This window comes from Melopsittacus undulatus, chromosome 1 (genome assembly GCF_012275295.1).
Source record: "Melopsittacus undulatus isolate bMelUnd1 chromosome 1, bMelUnd1.mat.Z, whole genome shotgun sequence".
Classification (NCBI taxonomy): domain Eukaryota; kingdom Metazoa; phylum Chordata; class Aves; order Psittaciformes; family Psittaculidae; genus Melopsittacus; species Melopsittacus undulatus.
This window is the reverse complement of record NC_047527.1, coordinates 61,532,768-61,559,201: the sequence shown is the minus strand read 5'-3', so window position 1 is coordinate 61,559,201 and position 26,434 is coordinate 61,532,768. Positions and strand designations below refer to the sequence as shown.

Sequence of the window (26,434 nt, the reverse complement as noted above, 5' to 3'; positions counted from 1 at the left end):
CATCAATACTCTCATCAACATAACTATATTTAAAGGATGTCAAATTTCACAGGGTGCTAAGAGACTGGAAAGGATGTCTCAAACCCATCCCATCTCTCCCTCTACATACAGCATGTGTGACAACAGTCCCACATTTGGTCACGTTATTTCCTTTGTAGTAGCTTCTGCCCCATTCATGACATACACTCTTTGCTGCACTGATGATGATTTTACTACCTATTTGTTTTTCTTTTTAATGGGAATAAGATCATCTGTTTTGCAGGCTTGTGCATGTGAATTTCATGTTACTGCTAAGGGAAAAATCTGTAGCCGTCTAACAAACTCCAGCATTTACCATGATATTTTAGAACCTGAGCTATTTATTCAATCAGTCCATGCAGAGAAAGTATCACTTAGAAATTAATGTGGGCAATACTGGACATTTCTATGACAAAGTGGACTCTAGGCTGCAAAGCACAAAAGCACATTCTTATTTTCATATTAAAATTACAGAGATACAAGGCTCTGTTTAATGACCCTAATCCCCTGAACAGGATGCCCACTATTCTCACATGCTCTCATGAACTTCCAGCTGTACTGAACCCTGAACTCTACAGAAGATCCTCTCAGCATCTCACATCAGCTGGCTGGGTCACCCTTGGGGCAACTCTGCCAACAGTCATGCTCCTGGAATTCTCTTGCAGGAATACAACTATAAACAGATGAAAAAAACCTGGAAGGAGGGGAAAAAAACAATCTTTAGATTACTTCAGCCTGTTTTAAAGTCTCTTACAATCCCTCTCAATTCTCCTCAGCCTCTGCATAATACTACGAAAGCCTAGCTTGCTTTTTTTAGTGGTTTAGTATATGATTATCTTTCTAAAGAACAAAATGAAAACACCACACACAACACGTATACCCCTAAGTATTTTCAGTGTATTTTGACCCATTTTGAGCAACAGTTCTTTCCTACGGAGTACTGATGGTTTCATGTTTTTTTTAGGCAACATATAGTGGAGGATGGTCTCAACATGTTTTCGAGATGGATTGTTTAAAAGCTAATAGTTTTCAAGTCAGTATTGACAGCTCCTCTCCTGCAGGTTTAAACCTTTGTTGCTTGTGGCTTAGTTTGTAATATTACCAATGGTTTTAATAATTTTAAAGTGCTACAGGAGACATAAAATGACCTCAGCTTCTAAGGTAAATAAATTAGATGTCAAGTCAGCAAAGCAGAGTGAAACACAATTATCTGTAGTATTTCTTTTCTATTTTTCTTAGATGATTTGCTTTTGCCTTAGAATTTCCCCTTCCTTTCTATTTACTTACCCAGGCACTTCAAAACAGAAAACTTGATGCTCCCCAGAAAATAGGTATATTTTCCTTTCTACCTCGTCTCATAAATACACATTCTATTGCCCTCTAAAAGAAAAATGTCTGCAAGCTGAAAGTAACCTTTGCAAATTATTATTCAATACTATCAATGGAATCACTCCAAGATGATTTGCTTAATTATACATCATTTATATAATTTTCCCCATCAGTGCAACTGAATTCATTTTGAAAACAAGTATATAAACTACAACAGTTTCATAAAACAAGTAACTTTATAAGCTCCAGCCTCATGACCCCTCCAAGGGTTAAAATATTCCCCTAAATAGTTACACTGTTTTGAAAGACATTTTATCTAGTAACTAGCTATTGTACCTTACCTTCACCTTCTGCAGACACCCTTTGTTCCTGAGGGATTTAACAATGTGACACAACTGTAACTGCTGCTTAATTTAAATCTGTAATTTTTCCCTCTTAAAAAAAGTAGTAGCAATGTATAAAGAAATGTGATGGAGATGGAGATAGATGGAAGTCGTTTAGCATCTATCACTGGTAATGGCTGCAACTATAAGTAAGCTCAGGGAAGCAAAATGACCTAGACTACAGTGATTACAATGAAAAATAGCAGTTCCTGAGATCACAATTAGTTTCAACTTGCTGGGGGAAAGGAAAAAATAAAAGCCAGCCCAAAAGGCATGCTTCAGTAATTTTCTGTTATTACATACAGCTTCATTCACTGACTACAATAGAATTTCTGCATGCTAGCCACACAAAAGAATAAAGAAAATGGAAAATATTCTCAAATTCAGAATTTTAACGCTAACAGTAGAACTCAATGGCCTTAATGGTGATAGCAGAGTATGGATGAAAGAGCCTTAGAGCCTTTTCCCATCCTTTTGAAGGATGTGAAGTCATACATTTTCCTTTAGATTAAGCATCCTGATTCTTAAAATCGAGAGCGCTCAGCATCTTCAGATCATATTGACTGCAGAGAGAACTGCAGCTGCTCAGATAATTCAGGATCTAAGTCTTTGGCTTCTTCATCAGTCATTCAGTTGCTTGAGAACTTACTTTTCCAGTGCCACAGCTATATCCTGGAAGCCCTGTGCAGTGATGTTATTCTTGTCCCATATTACAGTTCTGAGAGGTGGGGGTGAAGAAAAAAGGGAAAAGAAAGGGTTAAACAAAAAGCACTGAATAAATCTATACTGAAACATTGCGTATTGAAATAAACCAGCACTGTATGTTAAAAGTTGTATAGTGGAAGACAACATTTAAAAAACCTGTCTTTAGTTATATCTAAAACCTCGAAATGTCAGAAGTCAGGGACAAAGATACTACAAAATTCAGCCTCTCTTTTTTTAAAGGAGACTCTGTACTGTATTTTCTACCACCAGCATAAAATTGTAACTTTCCTAAAATACAGTTAATAGAAGGATTTGGGAATAAAATGACAGCTTTTTCCAGGAACAGAATCAAAAATAAAGTTCAAATGTTTGCTTTGCAAGACCACACTGAAAACTAAGAAAATTGCAGCAAGTGATCAGTTCCTGTTCTATATAGGTTATATGGCTACAGTTATAGAAAAATGTATTTAAAGAATTCATACTGAGTGGCAGTCAAAATTTGCAGGCTATTGTATACTCAGGCCTGTATTAGCTCATCATACAGTTCCTCTGATTCCACATGCAACATAACTAACTGCCAGTATAAGCCGTTAGGTTAGGTGCATAACTTGTAGCTCTTTTGGATACACAACAGTGATATGAGTGATCAAGCCACCCTCCTCCTCCCTCAATTTAGGTCACTCAAGCAGACTGCCTGGCAATTTGTGAACACATGCTCAAAGTTCTCATTAGTAGTCAGAAGAGACAGTCAAGCAAATAAATCTTGCCTGTGCAAGAGCACTAGTTGTAGCTGTGATTAAAAAACAGAGGCAAACCCTCCCCCTCCCTCCCCAAGATTTGTGGCAAAAAAGAGAAAAGATAGATGGCAGGGTTTCACAGGTACTGACGCCCTTCTGCTGTTGCAGAATTATCCTTTTGGTTTTTAAATGGGAAGACAGAGATAAGAAAGAGAGGAACACCCACTCTGCAAAGACCAGATATACTTAAGGTCAAATCCTGAATATTTTGGTCACTGGAAAGCGTGTTTATATTTCTACCCGGATGTGATGTTATAACATTTTAAGCAGAGCCAGTTACGATCGCATTATTCAGTTTGCAATCACACCACAGACTGTGGTGACATTATGTCAACTGTAACATTCAGTGTGCTGTGAAACATTTCAGTCTGCCATCTTGAAAGCTTTCAAGGCTTTATTTCATCAGGCACAGTGGTCATTTCAGGTTAATACATTCAATAAGCCTAAGTCACCTCTCCAGTGTTTTCATGACATTTCAATATTCAGTTTGGGCACAGCAACACAAAGACCAGAATCCCTGCTTCTGAACAAAATAGTCAGGACTGTTTTAGGGAATTTCTTATCCTACACGGAACAAATGCTTGGAGACCGAACATAAAGTGGTCTCTTCACACAGACAATACACTAAGGAAGGTTCATCTGCACAGTCTGACAAGAGGAGGAGTGAGGATTAGCTTTACAGATAATGGTGACATATTTAGAGGTCCCCATCCAGATTCATACTGATTGAAGGCTTTACATGCTGGATAGGAAAAAAGTGATACTCTCAAGCCATCAGTGCCAGACATGTGCTAAAAAGCAGCGAAGTTGTCAGGTGGATGAAGTTGCAGAGAAGAGATGCCAAGGTCCATCAGCACTGTAGTAAGGAAGGGAAAGGAGGGATGGATGGTCCATGCTGCTACCCACTCTGAATTCCATATGCTTCTAGCTCTCCTAAGAAACTGATAATCCGGAAGACAAAGAATGATTTAACTTAGTTTCCCATCAAATATTATTTTTTTTCTGCTGGGAAGGCATCCAGTAGAAAAGACGGAGCAGAATAGAAGAGAATGGCTAAGCACTGGAACAGGGTTTCCAGAAACACCATGGAATACCTGTACTTGGAGATCCTCAAAACCTACCTGGACAAGGCCCTGAGCAATCCCGTATAGTTTTAGAGTCAGCCCTCCTTTGAGAGGGACATTGGATTACCTGACATTTAGAGCTCTATTAACACAGATGCTTGGATTTTTTTCTATGATCGTAGGAAATTTAGAGTTCTATTGTTCCAACAAGAGGTCTTTCATTTAAATTTAGAAAATGTAATTTTCTCCAGTTTCAGTTATGGAAATGCTTTTGCAAAGACAATCTGCTTCTCCTGGCTTTTGTTATTTTGTTGAAGAAAAAAGGATGAGAATCTTTCCAAATGGAGACACTACAAACGTGACTACACACAGAAGGGTTCTGAGGAGAAACAGCTTAAGAATAAGTCATCACCTTCAGTATTATTAAGCTATTCTATCTTTTACTGCAAATACATTTCCCTTACCTGAGTTTGGTGTTTATCTGTAAGGCTTTTGCCAGCATCTTTGCTCCCATGTCTCCCATGGCATTTCCACTAATATCCACTTTTGTAAGAGAAGTGTTGCTGCCCAAGGCATTAATAATGATGGTGACCTCAGTCTTCAGCTTGGAATCTGCGAGGGACAATGACTGCAGAGGCTGTGGAGCACAGAAAGGGCACTGAGAACAGCAACTGATAACGCACTCATTTCTCAAACACCAACCAAAAGTTACAAGCTCCCCAAACTCTTGGAGACAGCAATAACCATCAAAGAGTTATTTCTGTGTTTGCTGCAGATCCTACAACATGTGATAAATTGGGAGTCAACAACTTACAGCACAGGTGTCACACACACAGAGTGAGTTGCAACACCCTGTGCTGACAATGCCTTCAATTTCCTGTGTTCTATTAAGTACAGAATACAGCATGAACCCAAAAAAAAGGCAACAATCAGCTTTGCAAGACAATCTCTATTGTCCAGTAGGTTTTACTTAATCAGCATGCTTCCTTGTCAGTGACAAATAAAAATGTCTAGCACTTCCCTCCTCTCCCTCAGACTGAGAGATTTATCCAAGGGCAAATTAGGAGCTGAGACATTGCTGAAACAAAACCAACTCCTTTAAGCTGTTTTATTATCATTCAACTTGAGAAGTGATTGCGCTTATCTGTTCCTTCAACTAAGGGCACAGGCATTTGGGAAGAAAGAGAAAACTGTAGCAGGTCTGAAATTAAAAATAGTAAGAAAGCATCTATTTAAATGTGTAAGTCAATGAGTATTATTTGCAGTGGTGTTCTGACACCTCTGACTACAGTATCTTTAGGTAACTTTATACATGCATACGTACATACAGATAGATAGATAGATAAACACACACACACACACTGTGTTATGCTGAAACTACTTTATTGGGCTCTAGCAAGGCAAACTCTAAGCCTTAAGAAAACCTCTTTTAAAAATGTCTGTATTCTCTCAGTGTCCCAACACTCAACAGCAGGAGCTCAAGAACTACAGTTTATCCATCAGCATGCCTTGCAGATGTATTACAACTGCTAAAACTAAAACTGTAATTTGTCTTAGCTGATGTACGAGAATTTCACAAAACATGTCCCTTGCTCAAGTGTGAGTTCATGCAGAGGAGTTTGTCATTATACACTTAGGCATGTACTGGAGAACGAATTTTAGAAGTTAAAATGTCCAAATTACATGTCCAAATGTCCAAACTAAAATGTCCAAACTGCCAGAATGGGAAAATCAGTATCTTGTAAGAATAAACCCACATTAGGTGCCTAAATCTTAGATTAATATAAATAAGTAACTGAATTGTGCACACCTTCTGGAGTCCAAGATGCTTGCATGGTACCTGTTATACAACGGGACTCCAGCCTCCAGACATGACTGGATTAGAGTGATAACTAAAAAGCTTGCAACAATAGGAAATACACTTATAAATGAGGAAATGCATAAGAATTTGGAGGCACAGCAGGTTTATAATTAAAAAGGCTAACAGTAACACAAGCCACATGCTGGTTTTATTTTAAATGGAAGTTATTAAATTACTATGTTAATGACCTTAATCTGTCTATGCTTCCCCATTTTATTACATTATGTACCCTAAAGAATATTAGCATCATGTTAGAATGGCACTTAGAGCTCCTGGCACAAGTTTGAGGAGACCTCCAGTGACAGATTTCACAGAAAAGCAGCATCACTCCAAAAGGAATCGCCAATAAGCTCATGAAGTCGAGGGTTTTCTGCTTCTTATCTGCCACTTCAGAAAGGTGCATTCGAGTAACTTAGCTGGAGGTGTTCCCTCCCACATGCCAAGTTTTCTAAACCTCATATAACCTCGCAGGAGAGGATTTTTCACCTCTCACATTCAAATACTCTGAAAAAACAATACATTATTGAAAACACTTCTGTACTGTGCTCTGCAAGGGTTTACACCTATATATCATTACTACCACACAGAAAACATGTATATAGCCCAGTAAAGTACCTGATATATTAGCAGTGTCTTTGAAGTGGATGAACTGCTATTTTTCTCGCACAGCTACCTTTATCATTTACTCAGTGAACAAGGAGCAAAAAGCTCTGGACTCACTTGGTGCCCTGAATGCAAACTACAATCAGAACTTAACTTGATATAATTAAACATACAGGTTAAATAGCCATTACATCCATTATCTGACCATTACATTAAAAAACCCAACAACAAAAAAGCCATGAAACCCAAATCCCCCAAAATAAGGGCAATACTCTATATAGCCTACAAACACTAATTCCTTGTAACAACTTGGCAGCTCGAGATGGATATTTAGAAAAAGAGAAAAAAGAAATAGAAAAGGAAAAAGAAATCTGACAAGCACTTCAGTGTCCCTGCTGCAGAAAGCAGATACTTTGCCAATACAGTGAAGATGCCTTAACACCATCTTTTCACAGAAGAGGAATTCGTACAGAATAGAATTAGAAATTGTATGATTGTATCCCATTGATTTTGTCATATTCCTGCTGGAAAACATTTAAGAATTAAATCAAGCTAAATTTGTTCTCCTAAGAAAAAAAATGCTATAAAAGCTCTCAAAAGGCCAATTCTGCAACAAACATTAACTAAAAACTAAAAATACTCAGCACTGTAGTAATTCTTTGCACCTATGCAGGTGTAACTGCCACTCTGAGTAATGACACTTGGCATTGTAACATCAATTTTTGCAACAGGAAATGGTATAGTAAGAATACATTATTGCCTGCACATTATAACATCTACATAAATAGAAAGGAACTGAAAAGAACCCCCCCAAATAAATCTAAGCATTACATTCTTGTTTATGTATAACATCTGGTAAATTTTGCTGTGTCGGTTAGTACTATTGCTTTCAAATTGTGTAGAATTGTATTTGTGTCTAGCTCTATTTTTAGAGTCATATAACTGAGCTACTGATTGTTTAAATCATTTTACTCATGACTCACATTAACACAGCAACAGATCTATTTAAAGCTTGTATAAATACATGAAGAAGCATTTGGCAGATGCCTGTTTCAGATTAAAGCCTCATGCTTCAGCTCTCCATGAAGACAATGCACAATCCCTGAACTGTACTAGCTTGCAGGCAGTATTGATATAGCAGTATGCTCTGGGCATCATCATACCCTGCTCTTTCCAGTTCCATCCTCATTTTAATGTCCTGTGGCAGTAAATACAGTAACGGTATAGCAACATGCAATGGTAATACACAGACCACCCCATTTAACACTCCAATCCAAGTCAAAATAGCTAGAAATTTAAAATAATATTCTAAGCATCAAGGTACAGTGAGGACAATCCTACACAGCTATCTGCAACACATGGTTTTCCCACAGCACTACAGCTCATCCTCAGCTCTGCAGCTGCTAGGAAATGCTTCAGACTGATTTTAGCACCTGATGAGACAGACAGAAACAAGATTCCTTCACCGAAGAGGATTAACAGGAGAAAAGAACACAGGGAGAGAAGAGACAGGGTGATACCAACAGGTTCATACACTGCATCCCAAAGGTTAGTGCATAACATATAGGAGAGACAGTTATTAAGTACCTAAATAAAGTAACTTTTTTTGCGGATTATTTCATGGTAACACTGTTTGAAAGCAGAATGAAACTCCAGAGCGCCTGAGCTGCTAGCTCAGGAAAGACAGAGTGAGTAAGAATTACAGGAGCGCATCTGACCACCAGAGTGTGGAAAAGGCAGAAAGTGGAGCAATGGGTGATATCACCCATGAGCTGAAAAGAAGCGCAAGAAGTTGAAGCTGATGATGCAAGGGATGGAGAGCTGTGACAATGATACATCCAAAAATTTAGCAGCTACTTTTTCTTCGACCTGGAAGCTTCCAAAGCAGAAGCCAAGAAAGATACTGAAGGTTGTAACACTTAATAGAGACAATAGGGTGAAATTAGGAATTTTTATCCTTACGAATGCATAATATGGACAGGATAGTCATACAAAAAGGGGAAAAAAACCCAAAACAACAGAAGGTTTGTATACTGAACAGACATGGAGTGTGTTAAAGAGATGTTTTAGGCTATGGCCTGAGTGAGAAGAAATGTTCAGGGGCAACAGAGCAAAGGGATGAAGGAATCTGAGAAAAAATATACTAAATTATGTTTGCTTATGAGTAATCTGTTTTGACATAACAGTCTTCAGGATAGCTGTGAAAGATTAAACATGAGATATAGGGCAGGAGACAGATGTTCAAAGAGAAGAAGCAGGTGCTTCAGCATGCTATCAACAGGAAAAGGAGAGAAGGGGAAATCAGTCTTGCAGCATTCCCTTTATAGACAAAGTAGAACGTGGTCACATCACAAAATGAAAAGGTTAGTTTGGTACAAGAATTAATACAGAGATCTACTGATACTTCTTAACACAATCCATCTGACTTGAGTAAACAAGGACTTACAGCTTTCATTACAAGTGCTAACTCCATTAGAATCAGCTCTGCTATTCTCACACAGCACTTCACTTTATTACACTGACAACCAACGATTTAAAGTCATGAGGCAGGCAAAGAATCAAGAAGAAACAGTACCACTATTCCCAACTAAGAGGACACAGAGAGGAGAGATAGAGTTTAACAAATCACTTCAAATACTACCAAGCATTAAAAAAGGATGAACACAGAACATGGAATCCAATACCTCTTCCTTGCATGGAAGGAGATATTGGAAACCCTGGTAAAAAATGCTCCTCTGAGTTGCAGGATGCAAATATAGATGAGAAAATAAGAAAGCAGTTAGCATAGAGACCATGAACTTGTGAGACAATAAAGACAACAGGAATAGCAGGTGTTCATAGACAACTGAATTTTACAGTCAGCCATATCTGGAGAATGAAGAAAACAGGGCTTGCTTGCTATTGGCACAGGAAATGAAGGAGAAAGAAAGGATTATGAATAGATGAACAAAGATTGACAAGCATGACAGCAACAGAGCATCTTAAGATTCTCTTCTAACCAAAACTAGGATGCCAAGTAAGGCAAGAACACAAACCCAACCACAAAAGTCTTTCAGAATCAGGAAAGAGGGTGGGAATGAAGCAAGTGGGCAAGGACCCAGCAATGCACTCTGACAGGGTTTTATGAAATTGTTCCTGCAACTAATGTACTAGAAGAAGTAAAGAACAACACAGTGAACAGTTTTTCTGCATTTTTTGAAGGAGAATGGAGTTCTGGGAGATCACTGCAGTAACTCTGCATTTTGTCAAGCAAAAAAATGCTGACACCCAAGAACAGCTATTAGGAAATAGTGCACACTATTAATTAAAAGTATGGCCACCCAGAGAATGCTACCACTGAAATCTATCAGGGCACAAAAGTTTTGAAAACTTGTGCCTGCAGGGCTGTATAACTTAAACCTCAAACAACCACGTTACATACACCCAACTGTTTAGAATGACTACTTCTCAACAAACGTAGATACTAAGACTATCCTAAGAAACATTCACCTACATGCTACACACGATCCAACTTCCTATTTGAAACAAAAAAAAAAAAAGCCCAAACAACTAAAATGTTGGACATGTTTGTGCAGAGTCATGATCAAGTCTTATGCAGGAAGTTAACACAGTGAAAAAAATTAACAGCTTGTGAGGGTACAAATACACATCATGATAGTAGGTAGAAAGATACTCACTGAGTCCTCGTCTTGAATCATCTGAACTAAATTATCAAGCACTGGAGTGAGGTTTCTGAGGAAATAAAAGTTAGGGTGACAATGAAAGCAGCAGCTTCTCCTCATCTTCTCTTGTTATTTAAAAGAAAGAAAAGCCTTACTTGGATTTCATGTTGTTAAAATTTTTGCCTAATGCCAAGTGCCTTATCGATCGGTTTTTACTAAGCCAGACTACAAGGGTTGAGAGGTCAGATTCTAGGCCTGTAAAGAATCAGATAAGATTAAGAATTACAACACATCTTCTAAAGAAAGACCCAGGCAGGGTCTTTACTAATGCTATATTAATTCAAGTAACTATATCAATGTACTAATTTCTAAAAGCTCTAGAAAAAAAAAATCCATTCTTGCGTTTGTAAGTCTTTTTTTCTTTTTTTTTTCCCCCTCTGCTTTTCTATGAGAATAAATGCTTTCTCTAAAACTATCCCTTTAAATCTCCATCCTAACCAGCCATTGATGGGACCTCTCAGAAACTCAGAAGAGAAACATAGTCCCTTGTTCGTAGTCAACCACCCAAGGGCAGTTCCTTGCATTGTCAGGCAGAGTTTAAAAGTTCCTTTGAGAATTCTGAGACCACACTAATCGCTATTTAATCTCAGCAGAGCTGTGTACCAACAAGGTCTCAAAGCTCTCAAGAGCAAAAATGCCAACAATAACAGGCTATGAACAAAATGACCTGAAAAACAAGCCAAATTTTATTCTACTCCTGAGTTAGAAAAATAACATGCTGTAGTACTGTATTCCCAAACTAGTGGTGCATTTGAAGAGTCCACTAACTAGGTTACAGTGACCTAGGATCCAGATCCACAGGATAATTTAGGTATTAAATATCCCTATTTATAATAATAAACCTGTTTACATAATTGGGCTGAGTCAGCAGCACCCAAAACTTTCTACTTGCCAGGCCTTCCCACCTTTTTTGGGCATTCATCTGTATTAGAAATCTGTTTCTGAAATACTTCAGCATTTGGCTGTTAGAGGGACAAACATAGCAAGTGAATTCTTCCAGTTCATTTACACCTTAGATCTGCAAGATGGGAAGCCAGCTGCTATTCCCAGATAGGAAACACAGAGCCCAAAACGTAGGAATAGTCCATGACTCCAAAGACTCCCATAGGTCTTCTCTGACCTTAAGCTGCTTGACTGTTTGCTCCAAACTTTCCTCCCTCATTTCAATGTCATGGCTTCATTCTCTACCTGGGCTTCCCCAGCCTTTAACTATGCTTTCACTTCTCGTTTAGCTTCTCATCCACTTGTAATTAAATCCACTTTCTTCTAGATCTAATAACATGCTTGCTGCCTTCAATTTCTTTTCCTGTGTTACATTATCTCAAACAACAAACTTCCAAGTACAGTTAGTCTATTAAGATTTCTTATACACTTTATAGCAATGGGAGTTCTTGGTCTGAGATGTTTCCATAATCAATATGGTCAATAATCATAAAGCAAGAATGACCATCCTTGATTACACTGGGAGCTGAAAAAAAAAGTTTCTCAGATTCTTGACTTGCATGATCCTCCATTCCTTTCAGTGTACTTACCATTGTCTGAAATATCTAGGCTCGTGATATTGTGTATTTCTGCTATGCATCCTTCCAAGACTTGTGCACCTCCAGATCTTAACTAGAGACAAAACATCATCCATTTTTGCAAACTAGTTATGGTTTCAAGATCACACAGAAAACAGCAGTAGAAGCTTTGTGGATACAGAAAGCACTACCAGCAGCAAAAACAACAGCAACACAAGAAGTTATAGACATGAAAATGACAGCCTATGCACACATTCCTACTATATTCACCCTTTAAACTCAGTATCCGCATATAAATGAGAAAAAGGACTCTCATTTCTCTTAAAACTACTGTTCAACAGTTAACATTGATAAAAGATTTAAATGTTGGAAACACAATGAATCCTTTAGCATATGTGCTAGGCAGTGACTGCAAGATTCTGGTGCTGGTTCTTTACATGAAAAGGCCAAGACATTTCCAGTATCCAGTGAGAAAAAAAAACGGAGCCCAGCCTACAAGCATGTAGCACTGTCATCCTTGAATCCTACTACAGTCAAGTCTTACAGCGAGCACCCTCTTTCAGCTCTCAGGACAACGCTAGGGTGCCCCAATCAAAGATGAGTAGGAAGTGAAAAAAACAAAAAGAAATTAAACAAAAAACCCCAAACAACAATAAAAAACTACAGGCAATGAAATAATTACGTTTCCCAAAGAAAATTGCTTTTTTCTCACTGAAAAGAAAATTTAAATAATCCAATTGTAAAATGGCCACAAAAGACCATGAACAAGAAAATCAGTAATTTTCATCATTCTTAATTTAAAAACATAAAAAAGAAAACCAGCAATGATAACAAAAATGCCTAGCTGGAAAGTATTGATTATGATATAATTAATCTGAAATATTATGTGAATAGAAAAGAAATATCAGGATTTAATGAAAAAACCCAATTAAATGACCCAGAGGAAAACATCAAGACTCACAGTTGTGAAAACTTACACACTTGTTTACTAATGGTACTGAATTCATGCAATGTGGTGGGGTTTTTCCCCTCAAAGAAGCAAAAGCATTTTCTTATTTCCTGCAGCTACACAAACTACTTAAAGAGAACTTCATTTTACGAACACCCCCCAGAAAAAAACTTAATCAAAAGAGGGGAAAAATTCTACTAAAACCTGTTTTCATATTTTCTGTTTTCTCTTTCCTTGCTTAAAAAAAGAAAAAAACCTGAAAGCTTTATCAAACATCAAACAGCCTTTTCACCTCCTGTGCATAAAAAATTAGTCATATTTTACTTAGATGACTTACTGGGCTAAGTATCCTGAATTAACCTGCTGATATTTCTGCAAATAGACTCTTTTATCCATGCTATAACTAAGGAAGCATATATGCCTTCTAGAAGTATTTTTCAGTAAAGACACAATTCGGCACTTCCTATAAAGCCTGAGGTATGTGACTGGTTAACAAGCAGCTCAATAACTTGGCCTGAGCATTTAAAGAACAATGGTGTCAGAGACAACACCTATATAATAAGTCACATCTGGAAGTGTAAGAGATATAGAATGTAAGGTACCCTTCCTCTTCAGCATAAAACAAAGCCTACCTATCCCTCACCCTATCCTCTCAAGAAGTGGTCAGATTAAAAGTCTGTATTCAGGGCAGAAGTGGTGCAATTTTAACTCAACTTATTTTTCTGAGAGCATTTGTACCATTTGCTGTATGCCAAAACCATTCAGCTTTGCTCTGTACTGCTCTCTTAGTGCAGTGCACCAGAAAACAACTATTTTACAACACAGAAAGTCAAAGCTATTATTGCAGGATCTATGGAACTGGTAAATTATATATATATTTTATATATATATGACAGTTTGTGTTGGTTGTTGTTACTATGCTTAGGGCCATGCACTTAAATTATACTCACAATAGAATCCAAAATGATTATGCTACATATATTTTGAGGCTTGAAGTGGGCAATTTTTCAGGAGCAGCTTTCAATCTTGTACTGATAACTATATTCAAAAACTTAAACACACAAGTATTTCATAGGTGCATATGGTGGTATCTGTCTAATCTGAGTGTGATAATAATTTGAGTTTTAGGATCAAAATTTACTGCAACTGTATTAAAGTGTGTATATGTATATATTTATATATATACACACATACACACAGAGATAAATTGAATGGCTATTTATCAATGCGGACTGTGATACTGAAAAAAACCCCAACCCTCTGCAACATCTCCTATATGACATTCTTCTGAGACTACAAATACAAGCTCTTATTCAGAGAAAATGAAGAACCACCCTTCCACAATTCTAAATGCCAAGTGTGTTCAAAGCTTTGAGGTACCAGTACAGGAAGGGCAAACAAAGCTGCTTACTGATTTAACAATTAAGGTAAAGCATGGAAGGTACTTACACAGTGACCAAGCTAAGGGAAGCAGAAGGGAAGAGAGTGCAATACATCAGTGCTGAGCAGGTAGAAATAAAAATGTAATTTTCATAGTAAAAATAATTAAACCCAAATAAATAAGCAATATAAAATGATTAAGCTTTGAGTTAATATATCAGAAAATTATGGGAGCAAATGAAAAGTGGTGTGAGAGGGAAGGAACAGAGATTTATCCTTCCATAATTAAATACAAGCTTGCCCGATGTAGGAAAGAGAGTAAAGCTGAAGCATCAGCTCTCTAGCCTCTTAACAGTGTGTTTGCAGGAACCAGGTGTAGGGCAGCTTTGTTTCTGGGTTCAGGTTAGCCTGCCCAGCTCACAGAGAGCCAGGGAGAGTTGGAAGAGCACCCTGCAGTGCTGGGCCCACTGAGAGTACTCCCAGCTCCTGGCACATCAAAACTCCTGATGGTGGAAGCATAACTTCTTTCCAAAGCACATGAGAATGGATAAAGCTCAAGGATGCGAAAAAAATGTTAAGGGAAGGATCTAAGGAAGTGCTGCCAGTTTGGGCAGACCAGCTATGGGAACACAACACCATGAGCTGGGCACAATTCCTTCCTTTCTGTCATCAGAGACAGACATGATCATATGTGCTTTGGTGTCCAATAAAGCTAATTGCCACTCCACAGACTCTTCCACATCCCACCCTGGAGGTTATATAATGAAAGAATAATGTTTTTACTTCTGTCAGCCCTCGATAATTTACATGCTAATTTATACCCTCATTATTTACATTTGTGTTTTATTGATTCAGTCTTTTAAGGTTATGATTACAGGATTTTATTTTTGTTACTTAATTACTCCTCCCTTTTCCTTCCTCTCTCTGAAAGAAAAATTATCATCCGTCTGATCTCTCCACTCAGAAGTCAGAAGCATGTGTACTTGACCTGAAAGCTTTTCTATTTGGAATTTACATGTAGTGCTCTTCAAAGTAATGCAATTGTTAAAAAAGTATAAAGTATCAAAACAAGCTAGGAAATGCATTCACAATGACTTGTTTTTTAATTCGTGAGGAACTCTGTGCACATTCCAAAAGCAATCCACTACAAACCTAAGGCAAGGATTACTGCACCACAACATGTTCATCGAATTACATGTTTTCTACTTAAAGGGAAAACACTGCATTTGAAAGGCACTTCCAGAACAGTTAATACTCAGGTGATGGACTTGGAAAGATCTGCCTAGCAAATGAGAGGCTTTCTTTGCAGCTTAAAAAGGAAAAGTTGGCTGCTCAGCCAGGGGGCCTGAGCCTAAGCTGGTTCATGTTGGTTTTGGCAAAAGTCTCCACAGTTCTCTATGTAACTTTGCCTCACTGACTCCCCAGAGTCATAGCTGATCTTTTGTCTTAAGCTGCAGCCACACAGGCATCGTCCTGCAAAAGTATGGACAATCCTGAGAAATAAAGTGCACAGTAAAGCACGAGGAAACAAGATAAAGCAAATCAAGTTGCGAAAACTGTTTTTCTTTATTCTTCAATTTTTTAAAGCCATTTGCACAGTGCCTCTTGTGTTAATGGAATATTTCAATCTACTTTTAGAAAAGCTCCCTATTCACCTGAATTGATTAATTGATTAGGAAAGCAGAGGTTCTCCCAGGGTTAGAAACCAAACATGCAAAAGATGAAGCATGTCTCTGGTTTTAAAGGAAAACAAGCGTACCACAGACATGGCTTCAGGGCTTTCTGTGAGCCACTCAAATTTGGACACATTTGAAAGTCCTGCAGCAGGGTCCTGTGTAATCACAGCACCAACAGCAGAAGCCGCCAAGTAGCAAACAGCATGCTGGCTCAGTATCTAGAACAGCTACACTGCAAGGAGGGTTTTGCCAATCTGGTGCTGCAGGTGCTTTGAACCTCTGGGCTCATTATTTAGGATGCTGTAACACAGAGAGCTGATTTTTACCATAACTGCTTCTCTTTGAGTTCTAACTTTCCCACAACTTTTGACTGCAGAGGATTTCACGAGAACTCTAATTCCACATTATTGCATCTTTTGAACACATTCCAATAAATATTCCTTACCTCACAGCTACTGAGATCTAAAGACACCTCCTTCAGATTGTGATTGCAAGCCAGGCCTAACAAAAGCGCTCTGAAAAAGATCAATTTTAGAACCATTTAAAAGAAAAAAAGAAAAGCAGCTTTACATCATCATCCAAGAGGTCACAGGTTAATGTAACTATAATGCAAAGAACCGTTTCAAGACAAAATCACAATAGTTGACCAATTAAATAATAATGGCAGCACAAACCTGCCACACTTTGAATATTCCAGCAGCTTTAAAAACTGTGGGGATGCAAGGCTAATAAAGAAACTGTATAGCTAACGCTACATCAACATTTAATAACATTCATCAGAGATGAGTTTGCTTCAACACTTGCTTTCAAAGAGCATCAAGTGATTACAAAAGGAGTGCTCCACTTTGCAACCACACTAGCCCCTCTGATTTTACAAAAATTCAGGGGAAGATGGCATTTTTAATATACGCAAGATGCTGTGCAGACTGCCATTTCATCCAGGCACAGTGCCTGTAACACTCAAACACTGGATCGTAACCAAGTATCACACAATTCTCTCAGTTCTGCAACCCAGTAAGTATTTACAGATTTCAGAATGATACACCCAGACAATGATATCCTTTGTCTTTAGGCATAATGGCAGACAAGTGTAGCAATGACTGATCATGATTTTCATAAATCCACCCTTAGAGCCTTACAGAAGCTTGTTTCCACATATAAAAGTTAGTGTTAATATCACATATGTATTAATGCTGTCAAATCAGAAAGAACAACAGTATGTGTCTTAGAAGGAACAAATACAATCTGTGTACACCTTCTAGTATCTTTAGAATAGATGCTGCTTTGAATTAATAGTCGAACAAAGAAACAGAAGGACTTCTTTCCCCAACTTCATTTCAGCCAAAACCAATCTAACAGAATCCAAACTACCGATGCATGGAATAAAAACCAGTCCCCTTCCCTGAGCCATTTGTCTACATGCTTGCTATGCAAGTAGTGTGTAAAAGCCACATTTGAAATGTGTGTGCCCCAGGAAGATTTTTCACTTAAGCCTGTTTATATCTGCCCTGCAGGTATGAATATTAATCAGACCTTCACTGTTAACAAAGGCAAGTATCTTGTGTTTATTTACTTCTTAAGCTACCAATGTACAGACTTTGAAACAGACGTGAAAGCTCTGCAACAGCTTTTACAAAGTTTTAGCTGATCCTGGCTTGTATTTCCTTCCCAAACATGTTTTTATTCAAAGTTAGTCTGGCTGATGATAACTTTGCAAAGAACTTCCTAAACATTTTGAGGTAACATAAAAAATACAGTCCAACCATAAAAAAAGGCAGATTAAAAGAGAGACCCAGTGCTGCTTCAAATGTACTCGCTTCACAGGAAGAGGGTTATTTTAAATTCCTAAACTCCTCTTTCCTACAAACTCATCCTAAGAAAATCTCATGATTTCTCAACTCTTTGTCATGAAAAATCACCAGCATCCAAAGGCACTGAAGGCAGACATTGCTGTACTTAGCCACTATGTTTAAATCACACAAGGCAATAAATACATGGAAAGGTCTTGTCAACTGTGCTAGATGCAGAATCCAAGAACTGGCCTTGTAATTAGCATTTGCATGAGAAGCATATCAAAAACTTGCCTTGCCTAGCACTGACAGATCAAAATATAACTTTTGGCAATGTCTGTAAATTAACTAAAACATCAAAATACACTTGAACAAGGAAAAAAGTTTAAATTGCTTCACTCAGTTGAAAAAAGGGGGAAAAAAAAAAAGACTAAGCTGTGATGAAACATTAACTGCATTAACTATGTGCAAGAACCAGAAGCACCCTTTGCCCACCCACTACATGGCATCCTCACAGTACAGCTTTATTAGCAAATCTCTTCCCTGAAAGGCTTGACTTATATTAACAGCACCATCACTATACAAGTGTCTATTCTATTCGTCTGCCTTGCTGACTGCACTGATTAATCAGTATTTTTAAACTCATAATAGCATATGCAATTAAACAGGCCAGAACCGTTGATCTAAAGGAAGTTGATAAGAAAGGAATCAACTAACAATCAAGGGAATTTGGAAATCAGGGTCAGATATCCGCATTTTATCTGTTTCTTTTCTGCAGGCAGGTTTGATCTTGAATCATGCATGTAACTCAGTGACCTCTGGTTCATGGACGTAAAACCAGAAACTTCTTTGTGACAAGACAGTTCCAAAGGCCAATGTTGTCTAAAGGATTTTGACATACACTGATGAAAGATGCCAGAGAAGAACTGTTATCATACACTATATCATTTTTATTTTAACTTCTAGGAGATCATCCCTCATGTGCTATTACAATCTTGGCAATGACAGATAAGTATGTCTGAAAAAAGGTGTTTCCATTTTCTTGTCTTCAACAAATCCTACAATCTTGATTGTTCATAGAAGTTTTGTAATTTTTTACAGTTAAGACCAAAAGGCTAAACAGCTACCCCAGGATATAGCACATCATCAGTCATTTTAACATCAAATTAACTTCCACAGGATGCTTCTGAAATGTATTAGTCAAGCCACACAGGGTGTGAGAAGGAAAGCAAGATATACTGCTGATCACAGTTCTCTCTGCTGTTGTGAAATACACTCAGCTCAGACTGAAAAAAAAAATCAGGTCAGAGAAAGCACATCAAGGAAACTAGCAGACAACATTAAGAGCAGAGGGGAACATTGCCATCATAACAAAACAAAAGCAGCCCATGACAGATTGCCAGCCAACTGAGAGTGGCATGGACACTCTGCAACCCTCCATGTCCAGCTGGACTTTGGACTCTCCTCACAGCCCAGGAGTTACTCAACATGCCAAGAGGAGCTAAATATAAACCATGGCATTTGGGGCTTCTCACCTTTCCTAATCTGCGTAGATATAGTCAGTGTCTCACAGCAATATTTTTCTCCTGTAGCACTGATAAGATTGTCTTGTGTATATTGTGTATGTTCTCCATTCTTCTGCTTCATTAAACATAGCTCTCTGCTGCCCTTCACCACAGAATCAATAGCCCTAAAATAATCAGATTTGACCAATGTGTTTCTCAATAACCACCTTCTGTTTGAAAAGACTTCTTTCTGAAGTACCACACCTTCCTAATCCTTGCAAAGCAACACAGCAACCAAGAGCATCAAACAGATCAGTGAAAGATCAGAGGTAAAGTGACAGACTCCTGCAGCTGAATATTGATTTCAATCCAGTACTTAATCATCATATTGTACTATCCTCTCCAATGTCAAACTGCACTACGAAAAAATATTCCAAAACAATGTACACTACTCTTTTCTGTGTGGCACTTGCCACTTTTCTCTCCCTTAGCTTCCTCTAATCAATAAGATTGTATCAACAACTTTTCATCCGGTGCTTCCTTACTATTCTTTATATCCTGACTCTCTAATTTTGCCATCAACGACCTTGCTGAGCTACTGCCTACTTCCCTTCCCTGTTCTCCCTTAGGAGGCAAGGTCCCAACTACACAAATATACATACACACACATATATATCTGTATCTGTGCCCAGATTAGGATTTTGGAGTTGTGTTCCCTGAAATGGTTAATGAACATATCTATATGTCTACTACGGATAGAATTATGTACGTTTTAATGCCTATTAGTTAGCAAGCTGACACAGTGGAAAGAACCCTTTCTTTAATTTAGCCCAATAAACACAAAGGTTCTGTCAGACTCACTGAATGACATACCTAGATTAGACCTATCTATCTAGACCTACCTTGACTTTAAAACGTACCTTTACATTTCATGTCTGGAAAGTTCAACACAGTTCAAAACTGCACATGTCCCAGGAAGGGTGACACAGTGCTTCACAATTTCACTTCGCCTGCATGAGGCTGTAAGAAGACTTTCTCTCAAGTACCCAATCCACATCACCAGAAACTTTTAGCTACAGGATGCATGACATACAGCAAAGAGATGCATTGCACTTAGCACTCCTAGAAGCCGCTGCCATTGTCTCTCCCTGCAAAAGGAGAGCAGAGCTCTGTGCAATAGGCTTCTCCTCCCAAGCACTGCAACAGGTTCAGTTTCATAATGGCTGTTGCAATACTGCAGCCTCAAAGGAATGGCAGTTGCACAAGTACATAATCCCATTTTCCGTGAAGCAAACAGTTCTGTTTGTAAGCCACAAAGTAAGAAATACATCACAAAAAAAAATGATGGAAGCTAAATTGCTGTGACATTCCCACAGAATGAAATACGATTAATACTCTCAACTGTGAGATGGAAACAACATTTTCTGAATGCATCATCATTATGAAACTCAGGCAATGTATCAATAATGTACAATGGAACAAAAAAAGGCAAAATCCTTTCCTTTTCATTTTTAATATAAGGCACTCACATAAGAACAATCAAAACTAGGCTTTAAGCAACAGGAGAAAATGAAACTCTTACTTTAGAGGTTCAGGAGGGAGTTTAGTTCCCGAAAGATTAATCTGCATCAAAGCAAGTGAGCTGCTGAAAAATTGTTTGAAGGAGGGAGGGACTTCTTTTCCTTTTCTGTAAGTAAACAAATTCATTAAGACATAGCATCTAGACACTCCTCATTCCAATAAACAGTGAATGTAAACCGTCAGAATTATAATGATCTTTTAGGTGTTTAATTTGCTCTACCTTAAACAGCTCTGTAATCAGGGGATCTCAATTAGCTGAGAATTATAATATCATCAAAATGTTGATTCAACAAACCTCAGCACTGCATTGATGCACAGAAGACATTACTATCTAGCTTCTGTTCTATGAACTACAAAATAAAAAATGGTCATTTAGGTCTGGTTAACAGTGGAAACACTTGTTATGAGCGGAAGATCGATAGTAGCATGACAAAGACCCTGAAATTGCCTGTTCACCACAAGAAATAATTACTCAGTGCTGGTGTAGCTTACCCCCAGTTAGGTATCATCGCTGATATAGACCTAAGACACTGATTTGAAGAAAATGGAAGCTAATGTTATTTCCTACAGTGCAAGTATTCTAAAGTCAGTGCAAAGTCTCAAAGACTTTCAAAGGGACTTCCTCCCAGAAGAGGACAAAAAAAGGAAAAATGCATTTGTAACCTTCATCAAATCCTGAAAAACACAAACTTAATAAAACACCCAACCCAAATTTAAAGAGGAATCAATTCAGTCAGGCTTCAAAGCCTGATGTTAATGCCTCTTAGAGACAAAAGATACATACAGCCAGGTTCAATGAAGCCTTGGGTGATATGGTTTAGTGTGAGGTGTCCCTGCCCATGGCAGGGAGGTTGGAACTAGATGATCTTAAGGTCCTTTCCAACCCTAACTATTCTATGATTTTATGACACTGCATCATTACCACAAAAAATATATTAGGCAAGGTAATGCTGATGAAGAGAAGGAATTGAAAGAAAGTATTTTGCTTGGAAAAAATAATACCTATTTCATGAGCACTAGGACTTTAAACTTTTATAAAGTCTTTTTTAAGTCTTAGGTTTCTTCTTAGAAAGAAAAGTGTAATATGAGAGCAAGAAATGATAAAATATTGCAGGAGTTGAGAGTAATGATATTTAAACTGTACCTGTGAGAAAACAGAGTTCTAGAGAGGCTAAGGACAGCTAGATGCTGAAGACATCCCCGAAGGAGGGCTCCACACACCTTGTTTAAAACAAAGAAGGCTCATTTTACTTCATGTTAACTGAAAAAGTGCCTGGGGATAGAAGGTGGGGAGTGTTTCCTTGGTATTTGAATCTCCAAGAAAAAATGTCTTTACCATATCTAGCGCACACTCCGTGTTGGATAAATCCAGATGAACAAGGGCATTTGGCTGGGCCAAAAAATTGTACAGGCTCTGTAATTAATAGAGGAAAAAGAAAATCCATGTTAATTTTGATATGATGACACCAATTACTGGATCCCTACTTCTCATTAGGTTTTAGGCTTTTATTATAAAAGCGGGCTACAAGAATTGTCTCTGAAACGTCTTTTCACCTAATCAGCAAAACACATTTTACTTTTGAAGGCTATTATTTTTTAAAATAACAGGGGAAATATTGGTACTCAGACTACACTTATCAAACATTACTCCAAACGCACAAATCTTGAGTTGCCTTGCAATTCACTTTCGCAGCAAATGATGATTAATTCAGTTAGAAATACCTTGCAATGTCACTCAGATTGCTATTATACCTCAGAAAGGCTAATTGGTTTGTAAGTTTAAACCAGCCCCTTGAAGCATAAGGGAAGCAACTAATTTGCATCTGAAGCCCATGGTTATTTCTTAGTATCAGCAGTGCATTAAAGGTTTAAGAGAGAATACAGTACAGGTAATAAGATTTAATATGATGGTTTCAGTACTGCATAAGGTATGTCAAGTAAATGTTAGTGTGTTTAAAACTTCTCACTGTAGCTTTATTTTGGGCTTTTTTTTGCCTTAGAGAACAACACAGAAAGATAAAAGTATGACCCAATTCACAGAAGCGAGGAATGCTCAACTCCACATGAAAACCAGCCAAACAGAGCATGTTCAACATTTCTAAAATAGATCCATCTTTCTAAAAACTAGGTCATTTAGCCCCTATACCTACAGTGCAACAAAGGTCCCTGCTTTAAAAATCCCTGTGCTTTGCTAGGGTTTATTTTAACTGCTAAATAACAGGATTTCCTTACTCCAGCTGGAAAACTGTTCCACAGATTATGAAATCTCAGAATTAATAACCCTTTTCTTTGAACCATATCTCTCTCTCAGACAGGCTATGAAAAGCTCCACTTTTTGTATTTATGGTCCTTAAAACACTGTAGGTAGATATCAGGTTTCTTTAAGCATTGCCTACCAAAATTGTACATTTCACTTTACTTTTTGGTTTTACATTATTTTCTATGTTAGTGTCTCAAAGAGTATTCACTGTGCGTCTTTGTGTACATTTAACTATTTGTTTGCTACCTTTTAAATCCTCTTGTCCCACTGAAGTTCTCCTGTCTTAAAAGACTAATTCTTTGAATATATTCATGAATCTGAAACCTGTCAGATTTGTGAAAAAGTCAGTCATGTCTGAATACACTTTAAATGGTAAGATTGGGTCACTAGTTCTGTGCATTTTAGATGCTCAATTCAAAGCCTGACACATACACACAACTTCTGATGTGAGAGAGAAATATGGATGTAACAGTCAAAAAGTGAATACATACAAATTGAGAACTAAGTGGATGCTGTTATGGAGAAAATAGAGCTGCACCTCTATGGCAACTGACAAACTGAACAAAGGAATTAAGAAAATAGTTACATTCTTCAAAGAATCATAAGCTTCAACAGCATGTGTCAACCGGGTGCACAGATTTATTTATACAAACAGAAACATTGAAAACAGGAAATTCTTTTCGAGTCCAAAGAAATAATTTATTTCTAACCTTCCAATGAAAAATTTTTAATTCACTTTTTATCACTAAAAAGATGTTCTCTGCTCGCTTTCAAACAGAAACTGAGGAGCATGGTAAGTCCACTGAAACAAGTGATACATTTGCAGCTTCCTCATTTATCAGAGAAGCTAAGGATTAAAAGCATGAACTACAATTAGGTGGATGTGTTTAGATGCGTGGGACAATTGAATTCTCTGACTCTATAGTGAGGAGTAGAGATCAAAATGTTATATTTTATCCCTACTAGAAATGTACTGAAATAAAGGCAAAAAAGGAGCTAAACTAAATGGCTTTGCCTTTCTCTTAACAATTAAAACATCCATTCATTAACTCCCAAATGCGAAGAACGTGCTTACTGAGAGATCATCACCACGGAGCGCGTTCCCTGAGAGATCAAGATAGACAAGGGTGCTTGCAATCAGCGAGTTGGCACTCAGTGACTGGGAAAGGCTGTTCACCCCTGCCAAAAGAGAAAAGCCTGTCAGTACTCAACTTAGTTGCCCAGACCCTGCAAGTGCAGTTTCCGTGAACACAGGCATACATAAATGTTTAATGAGCTCCTGTTACCATCATTATACTGCAGCAGGGGAATACAGATCACCAGAGACTCTTCCTTGCTACAACATGCGCAGCTTTGAATGGACCATGGTCCACCAGCTACCCTAACGAAGCCACAGTGTGTTACAGGTCCCATATCCAGAGAAGAAATCTTTTTGCCTAACTTAGAGTGGCTTTAATAGTGTGATCCCATTTTGAAACAGATTTTTAAAACAGAGTTTACTCCCTAACGGTCAGTCAGTGTCTTCCTGCAAACAATACTATTGAGATAAAAGTAGCTGTTGCAGTAGATGAAAGTATCTGTGAAAGACATTAACAATTATAATTGCGAAAAACTTCAAAAGCAACTGATGAGACCTAGAAATTGAAATATTTCAGCTAATGTATTTGCCTGTAATTTCAGAAAAACAGTTGATTAAAATATCAAGAGATGCATAAAGACTCTCAGCTCCTGATCAAAACAAATACATATTTCTTATATTAAAATTAAAAGCTCACATTGAGAACAAACTTGTCAGAGCATTCTTTCTCTGAAATTCCTCAGCTTTTCCAAATACAAGTTAGGATGCGGCTATTTCTAACTCCTTCAAATCTAGCTTAACGTAATGTCCTGTTAACAATTCAGAATGTGCTATCAAGAATCAGTTATGGGAATTCAGGGACAGTGTCTGAGTTTGGGGAGAAGAAGAGCTATCAAACAATCCATAACTTTGCTGCTTGTTTCATGTTTAAAAAGGGCCAACTGCTCAAAATCAGGCACATCAGTGAAGGTAAACAAGGTGAATGAAGGATTTTTTTAATTAGCCTTTGGCTTGGGCGCAGAGAAGCAAGCCCTATCTTTAAATGTGTATACTAGAATTTTCCATTTAACCACAATCTTCAAATCAATACATTTCTGTTTGAACTTCACCTACCTCATGCTATACTCTAACAGTAATCTCACTTTCATTTGCAGACAATCTTTTATGCTCTTTTACTGCTCTCAGGAGGCTCAAAGTGTTAATAGCTCTCAGGAACTTTGAGATACAATATTTGAAGAAAGATCAGGTGGGAAGTTACCACCTGAACTTCACTTCTCAACCTCAGAAACTTATCTCAAAGAGAAAGTTCTCTTAACTTCCCAAAAGTCAAAAAGTAGGGAGGGATTGTACAGAATTTCTGAAACTGAAAAGCTCAAAATAAAAAACAATAAAATATATTAAAAGAGAAAAAGAAAGTCTGAGGAAAAAGATTAATCCATGCACCTTGGAATCTGCTGAATCCAATATCCAAGGTCTCCTTCAGACTTCCCCCATTGGAAGTATCACAAATTCAAAAAAAGCCTCACAAGTTAAAACCAATTCAGTGTTGTCTTCTGAAGTTAAAGGAAAACTGGCTAAGATAAGACAGTTTTGCAGACAAACAAAGAAGTGAAGCTGAGTTTTTTCAGGTGAAGAGGGTTACGGAGAACACGGAATAAGAATTCCAATTGTAAGACGTTGCATATACTTTTCTAAGGAATACTGAGAAGCCGCCATGGGACAATATTCAAGGTGATATGTTATTCTCTGGAGAATAAGCAGTTATTGCAATGTAGTCTGGTCTAGGATTCACATGAGGAATTAGACATACTGCGAAATACTTTCAGCTTTTGTTTCAAGATTGTCTTTAAAAAGTCTGTTAAAAGCCTTCCAAATTCTTTTCAAAATCTCAGAATTCATTTTTACTGACAGGAGTTTTGTGCATAAACTTCACCAAGCTGGCAATCTATTCTTTACAAAGACAGAAGTGTAGCTAGAGTGTTCTCTGACTCAACAGTCTCAAAGCACTTGCTGAAATCATTCAGATCACATGAAGAAAAGAACAGGATGAATGAACACAGCAGAACTGCATGACTTTATGTCAAATTCATGAACATCTAACATCAAGAGTACATGTAAGGTTAGCCAAGACTTTAAATCAACTGCTTGTCACTAAAAATGAAGTTAACAGTAGAAAAAACCAACCCCAGAGTTTAATAGTCTTTTTAATGACA

The 26,434-nt window shown here is 37.7% G+C and overlaps 1 protein-coding gene across 4 annotated transcripts in view; it reads right to left on the bottom strand.

Moving 5' to 3' along the window:
* Positions 1-26,434, bottom strand: part of CARMIL1 (capping protein regulator and myosin 1 linker 1) — a 192,903-nt gene that overhangs the window by 60,067 nt on the left and 106,402 nt on the right. For all 4 annotated transcript variants that reach the window (XM_034074622.1, XM_034074623.1, XM_034074628.1 and 1 more), the window contains 10 exons: positions 24,219-24,322; positions 22,220-22,297; positions 22,028-22,104; positions 20,885-20,989; positions 16,453-16,522; positions 12,015-12,096; positions 10,578-10,677; positions 10,438-10,492; positions 4,761-4,933; positions 2,380-2,448 (listed from right to left, as the gene is read on the bottom strand). In XM_034074622.1, coding sequence (XP_033930513.1) covers positions 2,380-2,448; positions 4,761-4,933; positions 10,438-10,492; positions 10,578-10,677; positions 12,015-12,096; positions 16,453-16,522; positions 20,885-20,989; positions 22,028-22,104; positions 22,220-22,297; positions 24,219-24,322 — 913 coding nt within the window. The remainder of the gene's footprint in view (positions 1-2,379; positions 2,449-4,760; positions 4,934-10,437; positions 10,493-10,577; positions 10,678-12,014; positions 12,097-16,452; positions 16,523-20,884; positions 20,990-22,027; positions 22,105-22,219; positions 22,298-24,218; positions 24,323-26,434) is intronic.